Source organism: Saccostrea cucullata, unplaced genomic scaffold (assembly GCF_032062105.1).
Source record: "Saccostrea cucullata isolate Sc308-1 unplaced genomic scaffold, CSIRO_AGI_Scuc_v1 ctg741, whole genome shotgun sequence".
NCBI classification, from domain to species: domain Eukaryota; kingdom Metazoa; phylum Mollusca; class Bivalvia; order Ostreida; family Ostreidae; genus Saccostrea; species Saccostrea cuccullata.
In genome coordinates this window covers 116,928-138,792 of record NW_026927006.1, presented here as the reverse complement: position 1 = coordinate 138,792, position 21,865 = coordinate 116,928, and the positions used below count along the sequence as shown (strand labels likewise).

Below are 21,865 nucleotides of genomic sequence, written 5' to 3'. Positions count from 1 at the left end.
TTTGATAAGAAAATATAAAGAGTTGATCGATTATATAATTACAGAGTATAATTAAATTCTATTTTATTATGATTTAATAAATTTATTTATAATCTCTAATCTTTTAAAGAATTATATAATAAATACTATTCATCCAATTAAAATAAGACAGAAGTTTGACCCCCCCCTTTCTTCTCTCTCTTTTCTCTTTTTTAAATATATATAATTTTAAAAGGTAATTGTGGTGATTTTAATTTTTTTTTAAATTTAATTCTTTATTTTCTGAGAATTGATATTTAAAATCCGTCATGTGTGAAAAGTGTGAATTTAAGTGATTTATCACCATGTCAAAATTATTACGAAACGGGAGTCGAAAAATAGAAAATTAGAAATTAAAGGAAACGCGAATTTCTGGAACTAGAAAATTCAATTAATTAAACTCTTTATATCTCCCTCTCACACCCCCCTCCCAGAAACAGTGTGTGTAAAATGAACTTAATGACATATGAGTAGTAAAAAAGATTAGCATTCTAAATGTATAGACCTACATGTATTTACTTTTACCCCAGTATTTGCACGTCAGAAAATAGCAAGCATCCACACTATACGTGTACGATAAGCCAGCATGGTAAAGAGTGGTACATTCAACCTTGGAATACCCATCGATTAATTAAGACATTCATTTTTATTTTGATTGACTTCCTATTTCTTTATCGCACGGGTTGATACACTAAAGATAGAAAAGATATATAGATATTTCGCCTTATCCAATCCAGACAAAGCACAACATATACATTGATATCCCCCCCCCCCTAATCAATCTTAAAGTTAAGAAAAAGATCATTTAAAAATCATAATATTTCCCTGAAAACACAATCCTCACAGTCAAAATTCACTATATATGTTAAGGGTTTCATGCAATATCCTTTGTCGGTAATTTATATACATACATGTATGTACAAAAAATCAAAAAGATATTGCAGAAGTGTACTTATTGATCAATTTTGGGACCGAAATTTTTAACTGATTTGAAATGCAATAAAGCTTAATCAGGTTACAATTTATACTACTGAGAGAGAGAGAGAGAGAGAGAGAGAGAGAGCAAGAGTACCCTGAACTCATTTGCTTTACGTGTTGACCGCGTTATACATGTACATATTGTAGCTGAAGTTTTTCACTTGTAATAAATTTTACGAGATCGAGTGTTTCACTTCCTGCAAAGTAACCCACGCTCCGTGACCACTATACATTGTATGTATATATCTGGGTCTTGAAAATTAAAGGAGTATTATGAATTCACACGATTTTTTTTTCTTCCCCCACAAAATGACATCAAATATTATATAGGGCCTTTATCGTAGCAAAGGCACCACGGGGGTGGGGGGTGAGGGTGGTAGTTTCAACTTTTTTTCATAACCAAATTTTATTCATACATTATAATCTCATTACATTTTCCCATTCTCATTACATTTTCCCACTTTTAGTGCAACATAAGGGGTGGGGGAGGGGTAACCGTAAAAGTAAACCGTGCAAATCTTTGATCCGCCCTTTCACAGCCTTTGCGATTAAAATTTGAATCTATTTAGTTTTAATCAGGGTAAGTCAATCAGATATTTTAATTGTCATTATTTTCCTCATAATCTATTATCTTAAAGTATTTTTATAAGATAAAACACAGCCAGCAAACACATTGGTATAAGTGACGTGTTCGCCTAGGTGCGCTATTTAAAATAAAATTATCTATAAAAATGTAGCCTTTTATAATTCCTTCATTTACCAACTAAATAAAAAAAAAAAATTCAGAAACATTAGGGGCCTACATGTATTTATGTTAAGTTCTTATGAATATTCCTTGTAGGGCCATCATGCACTCCTCAAAAAAAAAAAAAAAAAAAAAAAAAAAAATAGACATAGCAGACGAACAGTTAGGTAGTCATACTTCCGGCGAAGTGTGTTTCATCATCATAAAGTATAGTTCTAAGCTGTTGTTTATTGAAATAACTTGCTTATGATATTAACGTTAGTATTTTAAGATATATAAGTATATTTGGTATCTATTTTTCAAAAACTATAAAAAGAAATACCAAAGTATATAATTTAAGAGAAATAAATATCAGTCATATTCCTACGCCAAAGCTTATGCATGATCTGAGGTGAATCGTCGCCATTGAAAGGGCTGTGATTGTACAGTAGACTATATACAGGAAAGAGAAATTGACTGCAAATATGTGGATTTAACGTTTAATAGAATATTTGGATGTCCGATATGGATATTTCATCCATCGGATATCTTTCTATTTGATAGAATAGAACCAACGGTCACTTCCGAAGGAAACGTGAAGAAAATAAAAGGCATAACGCAGTGCACTAGTAACAAATCATTCCTGTCTGGTTTGTGGAATGCTGTCGTTCAATAAGTGGTCATGATTAATATCAAGCATGACGAGTGAAGTGGAATTTACGAATCCTGAAAAGTGGAGGAACATTTCTTTCATCAAAGCAAGGATTTTGACTGGTGTTTCAATCCAAAATCTAAGGTCGATCGATTTGATTGAACATAATCGTCGACCTTGTTTAGGTTTTGGAAGTAGGTCAGACAACCAATTATTCTCGTGTTTATACGTATAGCAAGACACGTAACAGATATATAGTGTGTGGATTTACTCTGTGATACAGTGAAGTGGGATAGTAATTTAAAGCTTAAAGTAGTGTGTAGATAACAGTATTGTTGAATACAGTATTATTGTACATACATGTAAAAGGACGATTGAAGTGACATAATGGGTTCATGCTATATAGTTGTACTTTAAATCTGGACTAGAGCTAAAAGACTTGCTAGTTGGATTTAAAGTTTTTCTTCACTCCAGTTTGATACATTGAAATCATGAGTAAAACTGTCCCACCCAGTGTAAATGGAGACATTTCACATTCGGATGAGAATATTTCTGAGATTCAGAGAAAACCAATGAAACATCAAGGACTGTCAGCAGCAAGCAAAATCAGCAGAAGAGCAAGTAATGAAATGGGACAGAGAAATACACATCGTAGACTTACTGACAGAAGTTTGGGTGAAAGGCAATCTCCAGATCATGTCTCAAAAGTAAGCACAAGGAACCGGTATGGAGGACTTGGCAAGCAGAGAAAGTGTACGTCTGACGATTGGACAGCCAAAGTTCAAGCAATAAATGGGAGTGAGAGAGAGAAAATTTCACCCTCTAGTTCAAAATTCAAAAGTGTGGGATTAAAAAGGGAAAGAGACAGGTCAGCAAGTATACCATCGTGTTCAACAGACAATGCAATGTCAGTTTCTCATAAAGACAATGTTAAGGAGAAAACTGTTGATAATGATTCCGTATCAAAAGATTCCAACAAAGTAGATGCTAGTGTAAGTAATGTTAGTAATAATTCTGATGATTCAAGACCAGATCCAAAAAGTGTTCAAAAACCAGGTGTTGAAAAACTCAAGCACAAATTTCATGTCATTCCAAGATCATCAAGGAGATCTGTTACAATTGATAAAACAACAACTGTGATAGGAGCTGATGGAAACAAGGAAAAAACTAGAGTTCAGAGCTATGATGGCTCAGGTTCAACAAATGACAGTGCGTTGGGAAAAAGTCTCGATTCTAAAGAACCCGAAGGAATAGACGACCAAGTTTTGTCGCAGGAGGATACTTCTGAAATTGATGGTGCTACAGAGAAAAAAGATACAGACGACGACGAAACGGTGAAAAAAGAGGATGAAAATGATGAAAAAGCTGTGGCAACATCTCCAGATGGGAGATTTTTAAAGTTTGATGTAGAAATTGGTAGGGGATCTTTTAAGACTGTTTACAAAGGATTGGACACAGAAACTGGTGTTGCTGTGGCTTGGTGTGAACTGCAGGTACATATAGGGCTTTTATCTACAATGATAATTACCTAATACACATAATTCTCTTTGCTCTAGCTGGAAAAAAATCCCAACTTTTTCATGTAGAAAGTCTTGTGGCCATGGTCACTCGTGTATGAATGTGATGTAGCATGAGATTGATGAGAAAATTGTCTCATGATATTTAACATTTCCTTAGTAATAACCAAAGCATGAAAATTTTTAATGTTGCCCATAAAAATAGTTTTTATCTGACATCTGTATTATGTAATGGTATTTCTGTGTATAAAAATACATTGTTGTGTAAAAATCAAATTCATGCAGACATGATAAAAATGATTGACAAGTAAGCAGGAAGTCAAAAAATGTATTTCCAATTATCTTCACTTGTTATATCATTTCCTTTTTCAAATGGTATAAAAATATGTAGGTCAGGTCAAAACACCACTTGATTCTGTTGTTTTGCGATTAAGACACATGGAAATCTTTTTCCAGGCTTTGATAAGGTCAAGGCAGCTAAATAAAAATGGGTAAAAATAAAAAAAGAGTGATACTGTCACATGACAAGTTTTATTCTGAGACCTAATATCTAATCTGCTAATGTTAAACTAAGGTATATATATGGATTTAAAAAAAAAAAAATCTTGTGAGAGCATGTCAAATTTAATGTCATAAAAATGAATTTCAGGATAAGAAATGGAACAAGAGTGAGAGACAGAGATTTCGTGAGGAAGCTGAAATGTTGAAAGAACTGCAGCATCCCAACATTGTGAGATTTTACGATTCCTGGGAAGAGCCAAATATGAGGAACAGAAAAATCATTGTTTTGGTTACAGAGCTAATGACATCTGGGACCCTTAAAACGTATGTATGATGAACGACACTGATATAACCATAAATCTGTCTCAGAATTTTTATGTGTGTATGCACTCTACAGCTAGAAATCCTAGATGTGAGATAAGCCTAACGTTACTGCTTGCCTCAGTCATGGGGTCTTGAAACGGCATTTTTGCAAGTATCATTGCACCTGTATGAATAATTGAAAGTCAGAGAAACGTTTAAAATGAAGGTTTAGTATTATGGATGTCAAAGCTGTCCTTGATCGAGATTTTATTGAGCTGGCTGGAAGTGTCATTGGATCCAGGAAAATCAATGTCTGTGTGACATTTTAGTGTCCTCCCACATAACATTATCACTGCAGTGGAGCAGAATGCTTTTCATTCCCTGCTATACAGAAAAAGCAATGTTTTCCGTTGTATATGCAGCATTATGCAGTAACATTTAATAATAGTTTTTTTTCCCCCTTGGAAGTCTTCCCAGTTATGCCAGCTTCTGATATGCTTTGATTTTAATACTTTTTAAGCATGTTAAAAGGAATAAAAGAGGAATTCTATTTAAGTATATCATCGTGATCATGTAAAATGTCTGGTATGTTCATGAAATAGCATAGAAATTTTGTCATTAATGCAATATTCGGTTTAGCCTGAAAAACTTGGCTATTCTGAGCAACCTTTCAGTCAGCATAATATGGTCATTTACCAATGCAGTGGAACATTGTCACATTGCCAATATCAAGAGAAGCAGTTCCAAGGCTGCAAATGTGTGATATTGATTATAAAGTACCATCCTGTGTCTGTATGGCATATATTAAACAATGCTTTATACTATTTGTAGTTACATCAAGAGATTCAAGAAAATAAATGCCAAAGTATTGAAGAGCTGGTGTAAGCAGATCTTGAAGGGTCTGTGTTACTTGCACACCAGGGACCCCCCAGTGATACACAGAGACCTGAAGTGTGACAATATCTTCATTACGGGCACAACAGGCTCGGTCAAGATCGGGGACCTGGGGCTGGCCACACTCAAAAACAAATCTTTTGCAAAGAGCGTCATAGGTAAATATCTACTCAGTGTATTTTATGTTATTTAGAAGATTATTTTTACTTTTCTTTTTCCTATTTGCTTCCTTATAGGTTTTTAAAGGAAAAGTAAGTATATACTAGTATGTACATATATGTTTGTATGAAACATATAATGATAAAAAGAAGTATTTCCCTGTTTATGATACCTACTTTTATGTTTCTTTTTGATACTATATTTGGAAATGCCTGTATATGTCAGATAACTGACTTTTTTGTATTTCCTGACCAATGAAGTTTCAGTTCTTAGATGAAAACATTTTACGAAATTGATGTAGGTATTAAAAGTAAGTATGGGTTTTTCTCAGTGTATAATAAAGTATAAATAGATATTCAAATAAAGTGTTCAGTTAAGTCATGCATTCTTCGAATTTTTTTTGAATACATATTTCATTTAAGTTAAAGAAATTAGAGGGGTTGAAATTAAAATCAAAGTCCTTCAAAATTTTAGTGAAATTCTTAAAGGGAAAAATTCTTCTCAACATGTATTAACAAAAACACATGTATAAACATTTTTGATTGCTCTCTTATAGACCCGTCCTTTATTACGATTTAGCCAGGTGTAAGGTAAGATTTACATGTATGTGCAGCTTTCTGGTGTGCACACTGCTTATGTATTACAGGTACCTAACAAAACATTTCCTTTTCTCTAGCCAGCAGAATTGGGTGTGTTGATTCCGCAAGTCTAATCAGGGTTCCCCCTCGAATTTTCCTTTTCTAGGTACAAAGAACGTCTTCTGTCTACTTTAAGGTACGCCCGAGTTCATGGCCCCGGAAATGTACGAGGAACATTACGACGAGTCGGTAGATGTTTACGCGTTTGGGATGTGCATGTTGGAAATGGCAACATCCGAATATCCCTACAAAGAGTGCCATAATGCAGCTCAGATTTATAGAAGAGTAACAACAGTATGTGCTATTTTCTATTTCAAGCTCAAAATAAATTTCTGGGGAAATGGAATTTGATCCTTTAAACCATTTGCTGTAAGGAAATATTACAATAAGACAATTTTTGGATTATTTTAAATTCCTTAGGGAACCATGCCTTTGTTTTGCTTTATAATGGGATTATTTCTTAACATTGAATTGGAACACATGGCCTATGATCCATGTTTTTTCCCAGACCCTGTGTAGTATAGACAACAAATAATCAGAAGTAAATGTTGATTCATGTCTCATCCTTTCACTTTCATGTGCAAGAAATGCATTTCTAAATCTGACAGGCTATGAAACATTATTCGAGATGAATTGTTCCAACACAAAATGAAAATAAAATTTAGGACTAAAAGATGAAAATAGATTATTTATGTTTTAAGAGTCGAACAGTAGCATTTTCTATTTATAACAGGGTGTGAGACCTGAAGCATTTGATAGGTTGGAGAATGAAGAAATCAAAAGAATTATTGATAGCTGCATACAAACAAACAGACAGGACAGGTAAAAATGTGACATTCAGAGAGAGAGAGAAAGAAAGAGAGGTACATATACTGGTACCTCTTGAATTCCAGAGAGAGAGAGAGAGAGAGATAAACTGTAGAAATAGAGAAAGTGCTTCAATAGCTTATTAGTTCCAGAGTTCCCGAAACGCACCGGTCCACCGGGGATCCCCGGTAAACTTTGAATGGGACCGGTAAAATCTTAATTTTAGAAAATGTCCGATGGTTTTTTTTTACAGACTGTATAACGTTTACATATAATCTTAACAAAATCATTTAATTCAATTGTCCTGACAATAAACAAATGCAAAACTAAAGGAATGAAAAAAACGTCAGGGGCGCGCCAGATCTTGTTCAAATAAAATGTAGACGGTGATTGTCTAATATAAAAAGCTACATATTAAAATAATAATTTCCATAAGTCTGGGAGGAAAAACAGTTTTAAAAACACTGTCAAACAAATATTTTCCCTCTGATAAATATATGCACTCTGTAGTTCTGACAGTAAAAAAATGTGACAATCTACTTTCGTTTTGAAGGACGAATTTGCAGGGTTGCAAGAGTTGCCTGCTATTTCTGCTTGATTACAGACAATTTGTTACCATTTATTATTTTCTCTATAATTTAATCTATTAGCATGATAATATCATACCAACTTCTGGATTTTTTTTAATGTATTTGATAGCATTTAAAATACATGCGCGTTTTTCCCCTTTTCTAAAAATAGCGGACTGACTTGAATGTAGTAAAACGACAACAAATTCACTTAAAATCATCATTTTCATGATAAATTTGCATATCTTTATATCATTAGTACATATTTTTAACTGTGTGGAGGTTGTATAATAAATTTTAACTAGTCAGAAATATCGGACGTTTTCCAGGCTTTTTAAAACGAGTTTGATATTTTATGTAATATTTTTCCTGGCACATAAAATACCAAAATCCAAAATCCAAAAGAAAAAAGCCTGGAAAACAACATATATTTCCCACTAATTCCAAACAATCAACCAAGAGTTGTCATGTTGCAGATTTTATTTTAAAAAAAATAAAAAAAATCTGTCAGAAAGGACATAATAATTTTATACGATGAATTAAGCGTTGGTCATCACACTCCGTCGGCGACGTCAAATCCTGCATACACAGGCCTTATAGAAAATATTTTAATATTTTTTTTTTTTAAAAATCTGCATTTGCCATCTTTTTATTTACACATATTATTTATTATATCGTTACAATTTCCAATCCTATAATATGTTAAATTTACATACAAAAAATTAATGTCCGGTAAATTTTACAACTGTCCGGTGAATTTTGAATATTTACAGGACAATTGTCCGACATATTTTTGACTAGTTTCGGGAACTCTGTAGTTCATTATATGCATTTAGAGTTCATTATATATTTATCCATGTTTTGACCACAGATAAAAATATTGAACATCAGAGAGTTTTTTTTTTTACTTATTGGATGTGTTTAATAAGATTTGTTCGGATAAAATATCTTTACAGGCCTTCAGCTAAAACATTATGTCTTTACAGGCCTTCAGCTAACATATTCTTATATCTTTACAGACCTTCAGCTAAAACATTACTCCAGTTGGATTTCTTTACGGAGGACACTGGTCTCACAGTGGAAGTTGCTAACAGAGAGGAGGAGGGGGCTACTTCTAACATCATAGCCATGCACCTCCGTGTAGTGGACCCCAAGAAACGCCGGGACAAACACAAGGAAAACGAGGCCATACAGTTTGAATTTGACCTAGATAATGATCAAGCTGAGGAAGTGGCTGTAGAAATGGTAATGAGGGACGTTTTTGACATAAATTTGTTGCCAAGATTTGAATGATAAAATATGATTCTTTTCTGAAAATTCTCATTTCTGGAAGTTTCTGGTAAATATCTCTCAAAGGCAAGCAGACCTTAGCAAGCTGTTTCGTAAAGAAAATTACCCGAATGGTTTATGAAATTCCTTTACCTCTATAGCTTTCTTCTGAAAGTAAAGCTTTGTTAAAGAATTTTTTAGAACTTAAATATTAAGTTTGAAGAGAGGTAAGGAATTTATCATGGAGAATTTTTTTAAAAATAAAATCTGTGTAACTTTAGGTGAAGTCAGGATTTTTGCTGGAGGAGGATGTAAAGACTGTCACAAGACAGATTAAAGACAGAATCCAGCCAATCATAGCCCTGAGGATAGCCAAAGCTGCCGAGGGCAGTTCATCAGAGACCAGTCTGGTACCGTCCACCAGCCAAGCCTCTATACCACAGCAAGTACAGGAACAATCTAGTCAGCCACAACCACAGGTACACCTATCTTACACTCATTACTAACAGTATCATGTCTATTGACATTCAGTGCAGTTTTGGTTTAAGTTGGTAGTTTTCAGGTGATTCCTAGTTTTGATTTACAGTCTTCACGAAAACTTTTCAAACTAACTGGCCAGTCGGACCAGTGAACTTTCAAAATATACTAGCCCACAAAAATTTTTACTGGTCCCTTTCATAAAAAAAGAAAATAAATACATTTTCATAACTGTAAATTTATACATGTTTACGTACTTCAACTTTTGAAATGCCGCCATTTTTCGCCCTTTGTCGCGTTTCGGTAAGTTGTTCGTTGGAACTTTGCACATTTTACGTACTAGTTAATAATTACTAGCTACTTCCGGTTGTTACGTAATACATCCATGTTATAATACGGTTATAATAATAGGATTCAACAACACGAGCTTCTTCGTTTTATTTTATATATTAATGAAATTTACACAAGTAAGTCAGTTGAAATAAATTTTGACTGTATGATTTTTATGATCAACGAGCCCATCGGACTTCTTGAATTTTGATTTTCACTGACCCGACCTCAAAATTCACTGGCCTCGGTCTTCGGACCAGTGAGTTTTCGTGAAGACTGGATTTAAGTTAATTATTGCAATTAGAAATTGATTTCTAATTAAAAATAAAAGGGATTATATAAGGTGGGGTTAAAATTATGAATATTTATTAGAAAATACATTATAAATATATTCTTTGGTACAGACAGAATATACACGTATTTGTTACAAATACATGTATATGTATAAGCTATACTTGATTTAAATAACATGACTCTGAAAAACAAGTTTGTGTGGTGAAAGTGTTATGTCGGTTGAAAGCTTTTACCAATCAAATAGCAGTTAATATTTGATAACTTTATACACCTTTATACTTTTAGCAACAGCAGGGGCAGACATCACCTGGTCAGAGTTGTGAAGTCCAGTCAGCTCAACCCCCACCCCCATCTCAAGTACAGCCCCCACCCCCTGAACCCTCCAACACTCAACAGCTTCAGCCCCCAGGCAATGTGGAGGATACACAAGGTAAAGGAATACCCTAATTAGTCCTCTGTTAACTTTAACTAGGTAATTGGCACAGGCAGTATGAAAATTGAAATTAGGTTAACCATACACCCTGTGCTGAATGCTGAAGAAGCTAGGCAAAGGGAGGCAATTCAGATACAATATTTATTTCATAATTTCAGCACCATTACCCGGAGGCATTTCCAAAGAGTTACTAGAGGGTGTTTTTGATGGAAATCAGGTTTGTGTTGAACTGTATCTTATAAAATAAATAATATGTGAAGAAAAATAATCTTATATTTGTATAAGTAGCAACATAAAGATATTAATTTTTAAAGACTTTAATGAAAGAAAGGTGTGCAAACTTGTGGAATGATAAGCAAATCTTCTTCCTATTGATATAAAAATTTTTTTAAAAGGACCGAGATGTTTTTTTTTTTTTATTTACTGTAAAGAGATATATGTATCATGAAAATGAGAAATTTTTAATTTTCCTTGTAGTTCAAAAAGGAGAGATCTGACAGTGTGTGTTCTACATCAAGTGTAGGCCCAGGAATAACACAGAGTGCTAGTCAACAAAAACAACTCAGTCAGGTACTTGTATGAATTGAAAGCATAATTCATTTTTTTTTTGTTCTTGCTTAAAGAGAGTGAAAGCATAAGATGATGTTGGGGAGAAAAAAAATGCTGATACCGTAAAGGTGTCTGTATCAGTATGTTTATAAGCAACAGCTTTGAAGATCTGTTCATTGGTTTCATCATTTTGTTCATTTCATCACTATACCTCATTCTGTAATACTGTCTTAATATGTTGTTTCCTCACAATGTTTAACATGTAAAAATATACTAGATGGCAAATACACTGTGGACTTCTACTTAATGTACACCACATCATCTATTAATCAGGTGACCATGGTGAAAGACGTTCCTTTCCCAATGTTAAAGAAAGTTGCAAGTGTCCCCACTCGATTACACAAGCAGGTGTGCCATTAACCTTTGACGGTTTCTGAACCTCTTTATGTAACCCAGGCTTTTAGCACAGCAGTTTTTCACTTGATATAACCTATGTGTTTGGTTGTTCTCCCTTAACCCTGTGGAAATGGTTTTTTTTTTTTTCGAAGCTAGATAATAGAACAGCACACATCTTCTTAACTGATGTGTTTTATGCTAACCTTGACTGTTTATTTAGGAGTAAGCTAGCACGAAATCTGCCTTATATGTAAGCAAGTTGTATAGTACATGTATTACTTGTATATATACTAAAGTCATTTCCAGTGTAGTATAGAGTGAATTGTAATAACTCATTACAGATGGAATAATTCTAGAGGCCTTCAGATGTTTTTCATACTTAAGTCAATTTTATACTGCAATTAGTAGTACCAGAATGTAACATAAACAAGCTCTGATCATCATTTTCAAAAGGAATATATACATCCTTCTTTTTCACTCAGCTTCTGAAATTCAAATTATTATCATTAGTTGCTCTTGATCATAGTTTTCTGTTATTCATTTATTCATAATCTTTCACTATGATACTTTTCTCTAGTGTTCTTAGTAGAGCTACATATTTGGATTTAGATGGCACTTTCATTGAGAATTGGGCAAACGTATTGGTACCAAAGTGTACATGATTAATACTTTTCACCTGTAAAGACATGAGAGATATTGCTCATCTCAATTCTAAATTCTAAATACATCAAATTACAATTCAATTCATTACTTTTGGCAAGTTGTCATATTATTGTATCTTGCTGCATATTTGAATCTATGAAAAATACTATTACATAATCTTATTTTTTAGCACGCAACCTTAAAAATATTGTTTTGTTTAGGTTAAACATACCCATGCTTTGCACTTTACACTTATGTTTTGCTTGGGTTCTGTTCGCAATGTCTGTTTTTTATGACATCAAACTTGTCTCTAATGATTTCAAGGAAATATTTTTTAAGAATGCTTGTTTTTAAAAATTACAATACATAATACAGGAAAAGTGTGTGCATTTTCGGGCATGTAAAAGCATGTTTTTCAGCAGTAAACTTGTGAATTATATCTTGTGTTATTCTCAAATGTATTGCGAGTTTGTCAAAAATGCATGATTTAGTTAAAAAAATTTCTATGGTATTATCATTGCACTATGTTAAAATTTTTGCATTCTCTAATGGAATAATTGGCTTCATAACAGGGTGTAAGTCTGGAGCAGCTGAACATCTCAGCCGCCCAGCTGAGTCAACAGAAACCGCAGCCAGGTACCACCACCCCTAAGGCCAGCTCTTCTCTCTCCAGCGGTACCTCCCAGACCAATGTAGGTTCTAGTCTGTCTTTAAGCAGTGCAATACCACCCGAGTTACAGGATCACAGCAACAGGGAAAGGTAGGGGAAGAAAAGTGAACATGTTTATTTAAAGTGTGCAGAGCTAGGATAAACATTTTCCATTTATTGTTAACAGCAGTTTGTTTATTTTTTTTATGTTCATGCCATTGTAGAATGGGGGATATTAATTTTTTGCTATTTTTGTTGTAAATGTTGAACTACATAAAAATGGAAGGTTATTACTCGCAGATTTAACATAGATCATAGTCTCTTCAAGGTAGATGGAAATAATACAAAATACAGTATTTTTGATATGAACATTTTTAAAAAAATCTTTGGTTTCATTTTACAAAGTGAAAATGAATCTGTTGCGGCCAAAACTGAAGAGAGGAAAAGGAAAGTAAGGGTCAAAAGGCGAAAGACTTTGGAGAAGAACCCGCGTCTAACTATCCTAAGTTATGAGAAAGAGGATGGAGAGGTGGAATGTCGACTGGAAATCTCCAATAAAAACAACATTACATTCAAGTTCTCACTTGAGAATGATAAACCACAAGAAATAGCAGAAAGTTTGGTATGTGGTAGCGATGAAGACCAGGCTCAACACCATAAACTGAGAACAGACTTGCATCAAAATTATGACTCTTAAAATCTTGAGTTTTATTTCAATATCTGTTAGAAAATTTTATTTTACTTTTTTAGTTAAATGCAGTTAATTTGTTTTGGATTTTCAGAATTATTTAAAAAGTAACATTTATTTGAAATTTTGACCAAAGTCTGTTTCCAGTTCATGATCTTACATTAAGTAACAGAAAATCATTGCACTGAAAAGCTGTAATGCATATAATCAAAAATATTTAATGTTTTCTTTGCATCATGACAACAGCAATATAATTGTGATTTATTTGGCTATTTTAGGTACAGGAGGACTTACTTCCAGAAGCCCAGTCAGGCATGGTGATTCAGTTACTAGTGGAGGTGGATCATATGGTGAAGGAGAACCCTGAGACCGCTGTATCCTACATCCTCAGCTGTAACACAAACACACCCACCTCCAGTCCCTGTACCGTCAGAAAGATACGTCCAGCAGCACTAGATGCTGAGGCCGCCAAGGTAATTACATGTCTATCAGTAGTCGGTTTACGTTGTATTTTAAAAGTTGAATTTCTGAAGTTCTGTTGTTGGCATGATTTAGTTTAAAAGAATTTCTCTGGATTCTTTGGTCACTACAATTCATTCTCTCCGCCTTAATTCAGTGTTGTTATTGTCTTCTGAATTCTCTTTTAACTGTCAATATAGGCAAATAAGCGAGGGCATAAAGGAAAACGACATACTCACAAGGTTTGATGTTCTTCCATCTTGAACTTTCTTTTTTAAGTACAGCAATCTTCCCTTGCATGTCAGTGTGTCTTTGTGTTGGTGAAGGGTTAAAAGAAAAATCTTGTCCAATGTGGTGTCTTATATATGTATCAGAAAAACCCTTTATATATTTGACAGATCTACATTGTAGGCTAGATACTAAATGTAACTAACTTATTGTACACGGTATAACTACACCAGTATTTATATCATAGTTCACCCTATTGTTTAAAGTCTTTTGATATTAAAATTGGAATTTAGTTTCCTTTAAAGTAAGTATTTTTCTTTTTCCCTTCTTTTAGGATCACAGTTGCTTATAATTTAAGATATTTGGTATAGTCATACTTTGTGATCTCAAAGCACAAAAAGGAGAATGAAATCATTTGAAGCATTGCTTTTAAATTTCTTGCATATTTTTTGTAACATTTTACAACCAAAAAAAAAGCTGTATAGCAGTATTTGAGATTTCATATGCTGACTATTTGCTCTACACCGTATATTATTTGAAAGCTGGTGTTTGCACTGCATGGAATCAGATTGAATTTTAAGTCAGAAAAAGGTTTATCATTTTTTTCCCTTATTTCAGAGGCTGCACTTTGACACGGATGGAGACAGTGGACAAGCGTCTGATGACAGTAGAAATGACATGGGAGTCCGTGATCTACTGCTGGATGGAGTGGATGGAGTTCACATGAGAGAGAAAAAGTCAGAATCTCGAGTCATTGAAAGCAAAAAGAGGAGCTTCATTGTCAGCAAAGTCTTGGAACCCAGGATCCTGGAAACCAAAATATCAGAGGATGATAATGAGGAGCAGACTAATGTTTCTGATAATTATATTTCCCCTGAAAACACGCACAGTTCTCTACCGTCGTCAAGTCAAACAACCCAGCACCCTGGAGGTGTGGTTGATAGTGATACAGGAACTGGCACGGACTCTGATAAATCTATTTCAAGAAGAGGTAACGTTCCAGTGGATTTGTTATCTCTGCAGGAGCAACTTCACCAGCTCACCCATTCTTCTCAGCAACAAGCACAAACTGATGTCTCACAAGAAAAAGGATCATCTCCGAGTGTTCCAAGTGTCACGCCAATTTCGGAAAATCAACCTTCTCAAATTGTGGATGATCCGTCTGCTCCTGTAGAGGTTATTCATCAGAGACATGCTAGTATGGAAAGCTTACATGGACAGCCACAGCAGCCTGTTCAGCAGAAAACATCTCAGATTGCACCTCCGCAGACAAGTCAGACCTCTCAAACACAAATGGTACCCCAGCAACAGCAACAACAACCAGTGCAACAACAGCCACAGTCAAAGCCACAACAGCAGCAACAGACCTTGCTACAACAACAACAACCTGTGCAACAAATTCAGCAACCAGTGCAACAACACCAACAACCATCTGGCCAACAGCTTGCTCAACATCAACAGGCAGGGCAGCAGCCACTGCCACAACCTGTACAGCATCAACAACCTCAAGTGCAACAGACTGTGCAACAACAGCAAGGTCAGCGCATTCAGCAACAAGTGCCACCAATGGCTCAGCCACAGCCTCAACAACCACAACAAGAAGAGACGGTGCCACCAGTTTCTCAACACCAGGTTGCTCCTCCACAAGTGGACCCTCTGTCCAGTAGTCAGTATATGGAGCATGGACTTAACTCAAGCCAGTCTCTCCCAGCCAATCTGTCAGGAGTGCCTATAAGTCATGCCCAGAACATTCCTGGACAGCAACAGCCAGTTCCGGCACCAGTGTATGCCAAAATGCCCATGATGATTCCCCCTATGCCTCCAATGGATCCCATGTATCAGTTACAGATGCAGTATTACAATAACTATATATGGTACATGTCTTTCCTCCAGCAGGCTCATTCACAACAACCGCATCAGGCACCACAGCATCCTCAACATCCACAAATGTTTATGCAGCCTAATCCTAACTGGATGTTTCCTGGACCGTTTTATCACACAGTCACAGGGGCAACAACTCAGACACAACAACACCAGCAGATTCCTTCCTCCATGATGGCAGACCAGTCCGTGCCTTCTGGATCCTCCCATCCCCCATCTCCTACTTTATCTAGGAGACGGGACACAGATAGTCAGGGTAAGATGGCCAATATTTCTGACCAGCAGGCTGGTGGATCAAAGAAGTCAGATGTCACAAATCTTCAGAAACTGGATCAGGAACTCATGAAGCTACGTACAGCTGGCTTAAGGAGGGAGAAAAATGTGGGAGGGGCTGACGTCGGTCCCTCTGGAAGTGACAGTCAAAATGCACAAAACATAGGTCAAAGTGGATACGAATCAGGGGTGGTTACTCCAAGTGCTTCCCTTGAAAGTCTCAAACAAGGAGATGTAAAGAAAGTTCCTTCAGATGTTTCACAAGAGGGTGGTTCAAAGAAGAGATTTTTAGTAAGTGCTGTTAAGGACGATCCATTAATAAATAGATCTGTGTCTGATGAATGTGCTTCAACGGCAGGTGAAAATGAAGAAACTTTGACTGAGGTTTCTGAAGATGTGAAAGAGGCGATGCAATATATGATGGACAAAGTGTCGGATGATAAAGAACAAAAACATGAGACGACCAAGAAAGGTCGTTTCCAAGTGACAAAAGTTCAAGCCACAACAGAAAATGTGGCTGTAAGGCCTGAAAGCATTGAGAAAGAGAATGTATTGGGTGAAGGGGCTAGGGCTGCTAATCCAGAATGTGTATCCTCCCAGCTTGCTAGCAACACTGTAAGTAAATCGCTCACAAAGCTATCTCCCTATCCTAAGGTTCTGGAGCCATCACCTTTGACAAACTCTGGTCTGGGAAGATTCAGTAACTTTCATGATCACCCTAATTTTCATTTTAACCCAGAACATACATTACAATTCGCATTGCCCCATAGACGTAGGTTAAGGTCCACGGGGAGCTATGATTTATCAAGTGATCAATGTGATGGGCATTTCAAAGGTGGTGGTTCTTACCTTGCTAACAAAAAGGCCCATGGCTTGCATGTACATGTGCCTGAAACAAGGGTAGAGTTTTCTTCTGAGGAGGGGTCGGGTGATGATGAGCGTAGGGCAGTAGAAACTGGTATTCAAACCTCTCCAGCCTTGATGGTTGTTGATTTCTGGAAGTCCCGGGTCCCCAGATTTTGTAAAAAGGTAATTGGAAAAAAAGGTTTTATAATCCCAGCTAACAAATCATGAATGTAATTATATTCTAAAAGGAGCACTGATTTGGCACTATTATGTATATTCATGTATCTCGCAGCTGCATGTTATTCAGTACTATAAATTATAATATGACCTTGTATACTTTGAAAAGGGGATAATTTTATATTTATCCAGTATAATTTGTGACATTATGCTCCTGAAATTTTTCAAGAAGTTTCATATGGGGAAAAAAAAGACAAAATTGGTTTAGGATCTCTACCCCATCCTTATATAATTTCTTTTCTGGATTTGGAAGTTTGATAGATCTTGATCTCTTGATCACGCTAAAGCGATAGAGAAACGTTATCCTAATAAAAGCAAGCTGTAAAACAAATTGTATTTTTGTAACATGAATTTTAATCTCTGTTTTAGCTTTCTCCAAAGACACCCTCGAGGTCAGATGATGAATCGTCTGAGGGGGACACGGAGGTTCTGACAGTGAGAGAGCTGGATGAGGAGGAGGAGGAGGGACCTCTAGAGCCTCTCCCTGAGGAGGAGTTCCAGGAGGAGACAAAGGACAGGGGGGCAGAGTCCAAAACCCCCGTCTGGTGGCAGGATGACCCAGAATATCAGGAGATTCTGATGAGGTGAATATTTTTCCAAGAACTTGATTAAGATTTTCATAGGGGTTATTGTTTAGAGGCTTTTCCGCTGAAAACAAAGGAAATAATAAATGCATTTGTATATTTTCAGAAAGATTGGTTTATAGTTAAACAGTTAGTTTACATTTGAATAGGTTTTAAAAAATGGGGGTAAATTTAGCCATTCTGTAACATTTTTGTTCAAACCTTAACAGATTGAATAGAAATTTAAATTTGCAATTTCAGACATGAGCAGGAACGAAAGTCATTGAACCTGAAGCAACAGAGAGAGATCCAGAAGTTCATGAAGAAGAAAGGCCTGCCTGTTCCTATCCCTCCCCCTGCTCCCCCTCCCCCACTCCAGATGAGAGGCCCAGGTCCACCCAACATGATGAGTCCGCAGATGCAGTCTCTCACCTCTTCTCTGCAACAGTTGGGGAATTTACACATCTCTGGAAAACTCATGCCAAGCCTTACAAAACAACACAAACGTTCCAATTCAGGAGATGCGTCCAAATTAAGTGATCTGTCAAAGGAGGGTGATGTTTCCTCCGTAAGGCGATCTCGAGAAACGAAGAATTCTGACTCGGTTTCGGACACAAGTGAATTTTCGCAGAGGGATTCGAGTCAGAGTGAGAGGAAAACAGATAGAGATACGACTGTGATGTCCGATAGTGTGACTTTAGATAAAAATGTCAAAGCCGACTGTGATACGGTAGACTCAATGAAGCAAAGCTCCAACCAAAGTAGTAGGAAATCAAGTGCCGATTTCTCGTTTTCTCCAGAGACTGAGCAGAACAGACAACAGATGAACCTGTTGCAGCATTCTGCTTCCACAGAACAGCCCTTAAACATTATGACAAATCAGCCACCCCTTTTCTCCAATCCTCCTTACTCCTATAGCTTTCCCTACACCAACCCAACTTCACCCTATGCACAGCCGAGCTTTACAGGCCATGGATATTTCTCCTACCCCCAGTTCATTCCTCATGGTATGATGCCGCCTAGCAGTCAAAACAGTTTGGTGACTCAGTCTGGGATGACTCTCCCATTAACAACTGCACACGGTATGATGCCTCCTAGCAGTCAGAGCAGTTTGGTGACTCAGTCTGGGATGACCCTCCCACTAACGACGGCACAAATGCCGGCCGCGGATTCCAGCCCTGTGTCCACGAATCCATCGGTCAACTCTTCGTCCTCATCTCCACCACAACCTTGAACAACTTTTCGCCAATTGTCTTTCATAATATTGTTCCATTATTAATTAATCGATACAATATTGAAGTTTCATGGTTTATGAGTAATACTACTGTATGTACTTCATTAAGGAGGGGAATTTTAAAAGAGGATGAGATACCCCCATTACATTTATCATTGCTATGTCTGTAGACAGAGTTTACCCTGGTGATACGGGAACAAAATGAACCTTTTTTTCAGGTCATGGGTGAATGGGTTGATATTTTTCATGAAAATGTGTGTTTTTGTGCAAGACTTTATGTGTATTCTCAATCTGTGTGCAAGGAATGACTGAATAACAGTTATTGAAAGTTTATATAAGTTATCTGACATAAATATGTATAAAAATAATTTTAATTTATCATATTCAAATACAGTAAGAACCCTGTATGTATGTCTTTTTTAAATTGTACAGTTGTACATCCATAAGTGCTACAGAGCCTTTAAAAATATCCTTTATAAGAATGTTTTTGATGGTACAATGTACATGTAATTTATGTCCATTACAAAGAAGAGCTGTGAATGCTGTACTTTTTCTAATAGAAAACACTAAAGGTGCAACTTCCATAGCAGTATTGTATGAAAAAGATCAGAGCGAGCATTGTTATTGTCTTAACTGGTTGCCATGCAATCACATTACTAAAAATGATGTCAAGAACATTGACTTACTATTTTCAGTTGAAGAAATACACTTGTATTTTGCATTATTGTCTGTTTTTAATAAGTTACCTTGTGGAAAATCTTGTGTTTTAGCTTGTACAAAAGACAAACAAACAAAAAAAAAAAAGAAAAACATTGCAAAGGCTTTTGGTTTGATCATTCTTAGAATGAAAATGTCCGTACATGTAATTGGTTTTACTTTTAACTTGCACCAACTTGGCATAGTTGTATATAAAAACACAGAAGTTGCACTGGTGTTGAGGGTAAAAATAGGAGTTTTTTGAGATTTGAATAAGGATAATTTTCACACATAATCATCTGTTTGAAATAGTAAATTATGACGGCTTGTAGTGTTGTCATTGTTTTTTTATTGATGGCTACATTTGAAAAAAAAAAAAAAAAAAGGAATTGCCATAAATTTATGAAAACAGTTTAAAGTATAGCAAGGGATTGATCAATTTATATTTTCAGTGATTAATATACATGCACTTGTTCATGATAGAAAAAAAATTACAGAAAAGTAGCCATAAGAATATTGTAAAATATCTGTATTTTCCATTTGTGTCATTTCATGTTTCTTAAGCATTGGAACAAAAATTAATTGTTCTCATGGCATGTTACATTTTTGGCTTCAAAAATTGTTTTACTTTTAAAAAATTGTTAAAATAAAATCACTTGTAAGCTGTAAATTGTGTCAAGACTGTGTGCATTATAATACACATCATGTCAAGGAATATGGGAAAAAAAACAAAGAAATGACCACTAAGTTTGCAAGTATAAAGAGAATTGCAAGAAAAGTGGATGTAGTTTTAGACCAGTTTTATACTGTATAAATTTGGGATAGCACAGAAACACAGTCAACAAAAAGCTTTTATGGCAAGTGGGAAAAAATGTGTAAGTTTAAGCAAGCTTTTAATGTAGCATTTGAAACATTTGACAGATACATGTATAAAGGGACAGTTTTTTTTCAGTATCAACACTAAAAACCTTTCTCTCTGCACAGAAGAGTATTATTGGCATTCACATTCTTTGATCGCATATAGTTGAAGTTTTTTGGCACTGTACATAGAGAAATGGTAGAAAATTTAAGTCCTATGACCTCAGTTTATTTAAAGTTTTGATGTTAACTGCATGTTGTGATTAAAACCTCCAAGAGAGTGGACAAAGTGTTTTAATTGTTTAATTTTAATTGTAAGTTCTAACAAGGGAATTATTCAAATGGAAAGGGTTCTTAGAAATATGGTGCATTTCCAGCTTTTGATAAATTGGATGTTTACAAATTCAACAATTTTTAACCTATTTTTAAATAGCTAAAAACAAACTAAAAACAAAAATCATCAATGTACTTTACAGTTACTTTCAAAGAACAATCTTGTATTTATTCTAATGATTTCAAATATTAGATGTGAAATGAACAAAGAAAATAATGTTTATTTCGGTAACTTTTTAGTCCTTTATATTTTGTGAAGGACGTCAAGAAGTGGCTTGTTTTTGTACTTTTGTGTGCAATGTAACTATAAATCCAATTACATAATAATACTGTGATACTATCGTTGTACTGCACTAGTTTATTATGACTTCAACTTCATTCATATAGGGTATTGTCAACCAAACTGTTTCAATGCTTGACAAATTTCAGGTAATTTGATGTTTAATTAATGCCACTTTTTTTGCTGTCTGGTTTTTTAAGTTTTGTTGCAATGTTATATTTTTAAGAAAGTTGAACAATGCAAGGTAAAGCTTTTTTGCAGTAAAGCGTGCCAGAAATGACAAACTGTGTTTCTTGTCTTTTGACCTTTTCCACCTGGAAAATTAGGTCATCTTTAAAAATATGTTTGTTGGTCCTCTTTTGATTGACTGGCTAAAAATGGCTTGACTCAAAACTTTTTAAATGTTCAGGAAACAATTTCTTTTCTTTTTAATCCTGAATTTTCTCATTCCTAATAATTATTCATGTTAGTTTAAAAATTGATTTTCAAC

General features: G+C 35.2%; 1 protein-coding gene across 2 annotated transcripts; it reads left to right on the top strand.

The window, feature by feature from the left end:
* The first annotated feature begins 2,113 nt into the window (after positions 1 to 2,113).
* On the top strand, positions 2,114 to 21,659 carry LOC134273224 (serine/threonine-protein kinase Wnk-like). 2 transcript variants are annotated; one of them, XM_062755419.1, is made up of 17 exons: positions 2,114 to 3,865; positions 4,539 to 4,714; positions 5,525 to 5,745; positions 6,521 to 6,678; positions 7,118 to 7,206; positions 8,780 to 9,005; positions 9,311 to 9,508; positions 10,416 to 10,560; positions 10,716 to 10,780; positions 11,041 to 11,133; positions 11,446 to 11,520; positions 12,723 to 12,910; positions 13,205 to 13,421; positions 13,766 to 13,960; positions 14,793 to 16,943; positions 17,781 to 17,995; positions 18,236 to 21,659. In XM_062755419.1, the coding sequence occupies exons 1-17, from the start codon at positions 2,864 to 2,866 to the stop codon at positions 19,206 to 19,208; spliced, it is 6,387 nt and encodes a 2,128-aa protein (XP_062611403.1). In that variant the 5' UTR covers positions 2,114 to 2,863; the 3' UTR covers positions 19,209 to 21,659. The 2 variants fall into 2 exon arrangements, with proteins under 2 accessions (XP_062611403.1, XP_062611402.1); XM_062755418.1 differs by lacking the exon at positions 11,446 to 11,520 and having other exon boundaries at positions 14,793 to 17,357.
* The last annotated feature ends 206 nt before the right edge of the window (positions 21,660 to 21,865 follow it).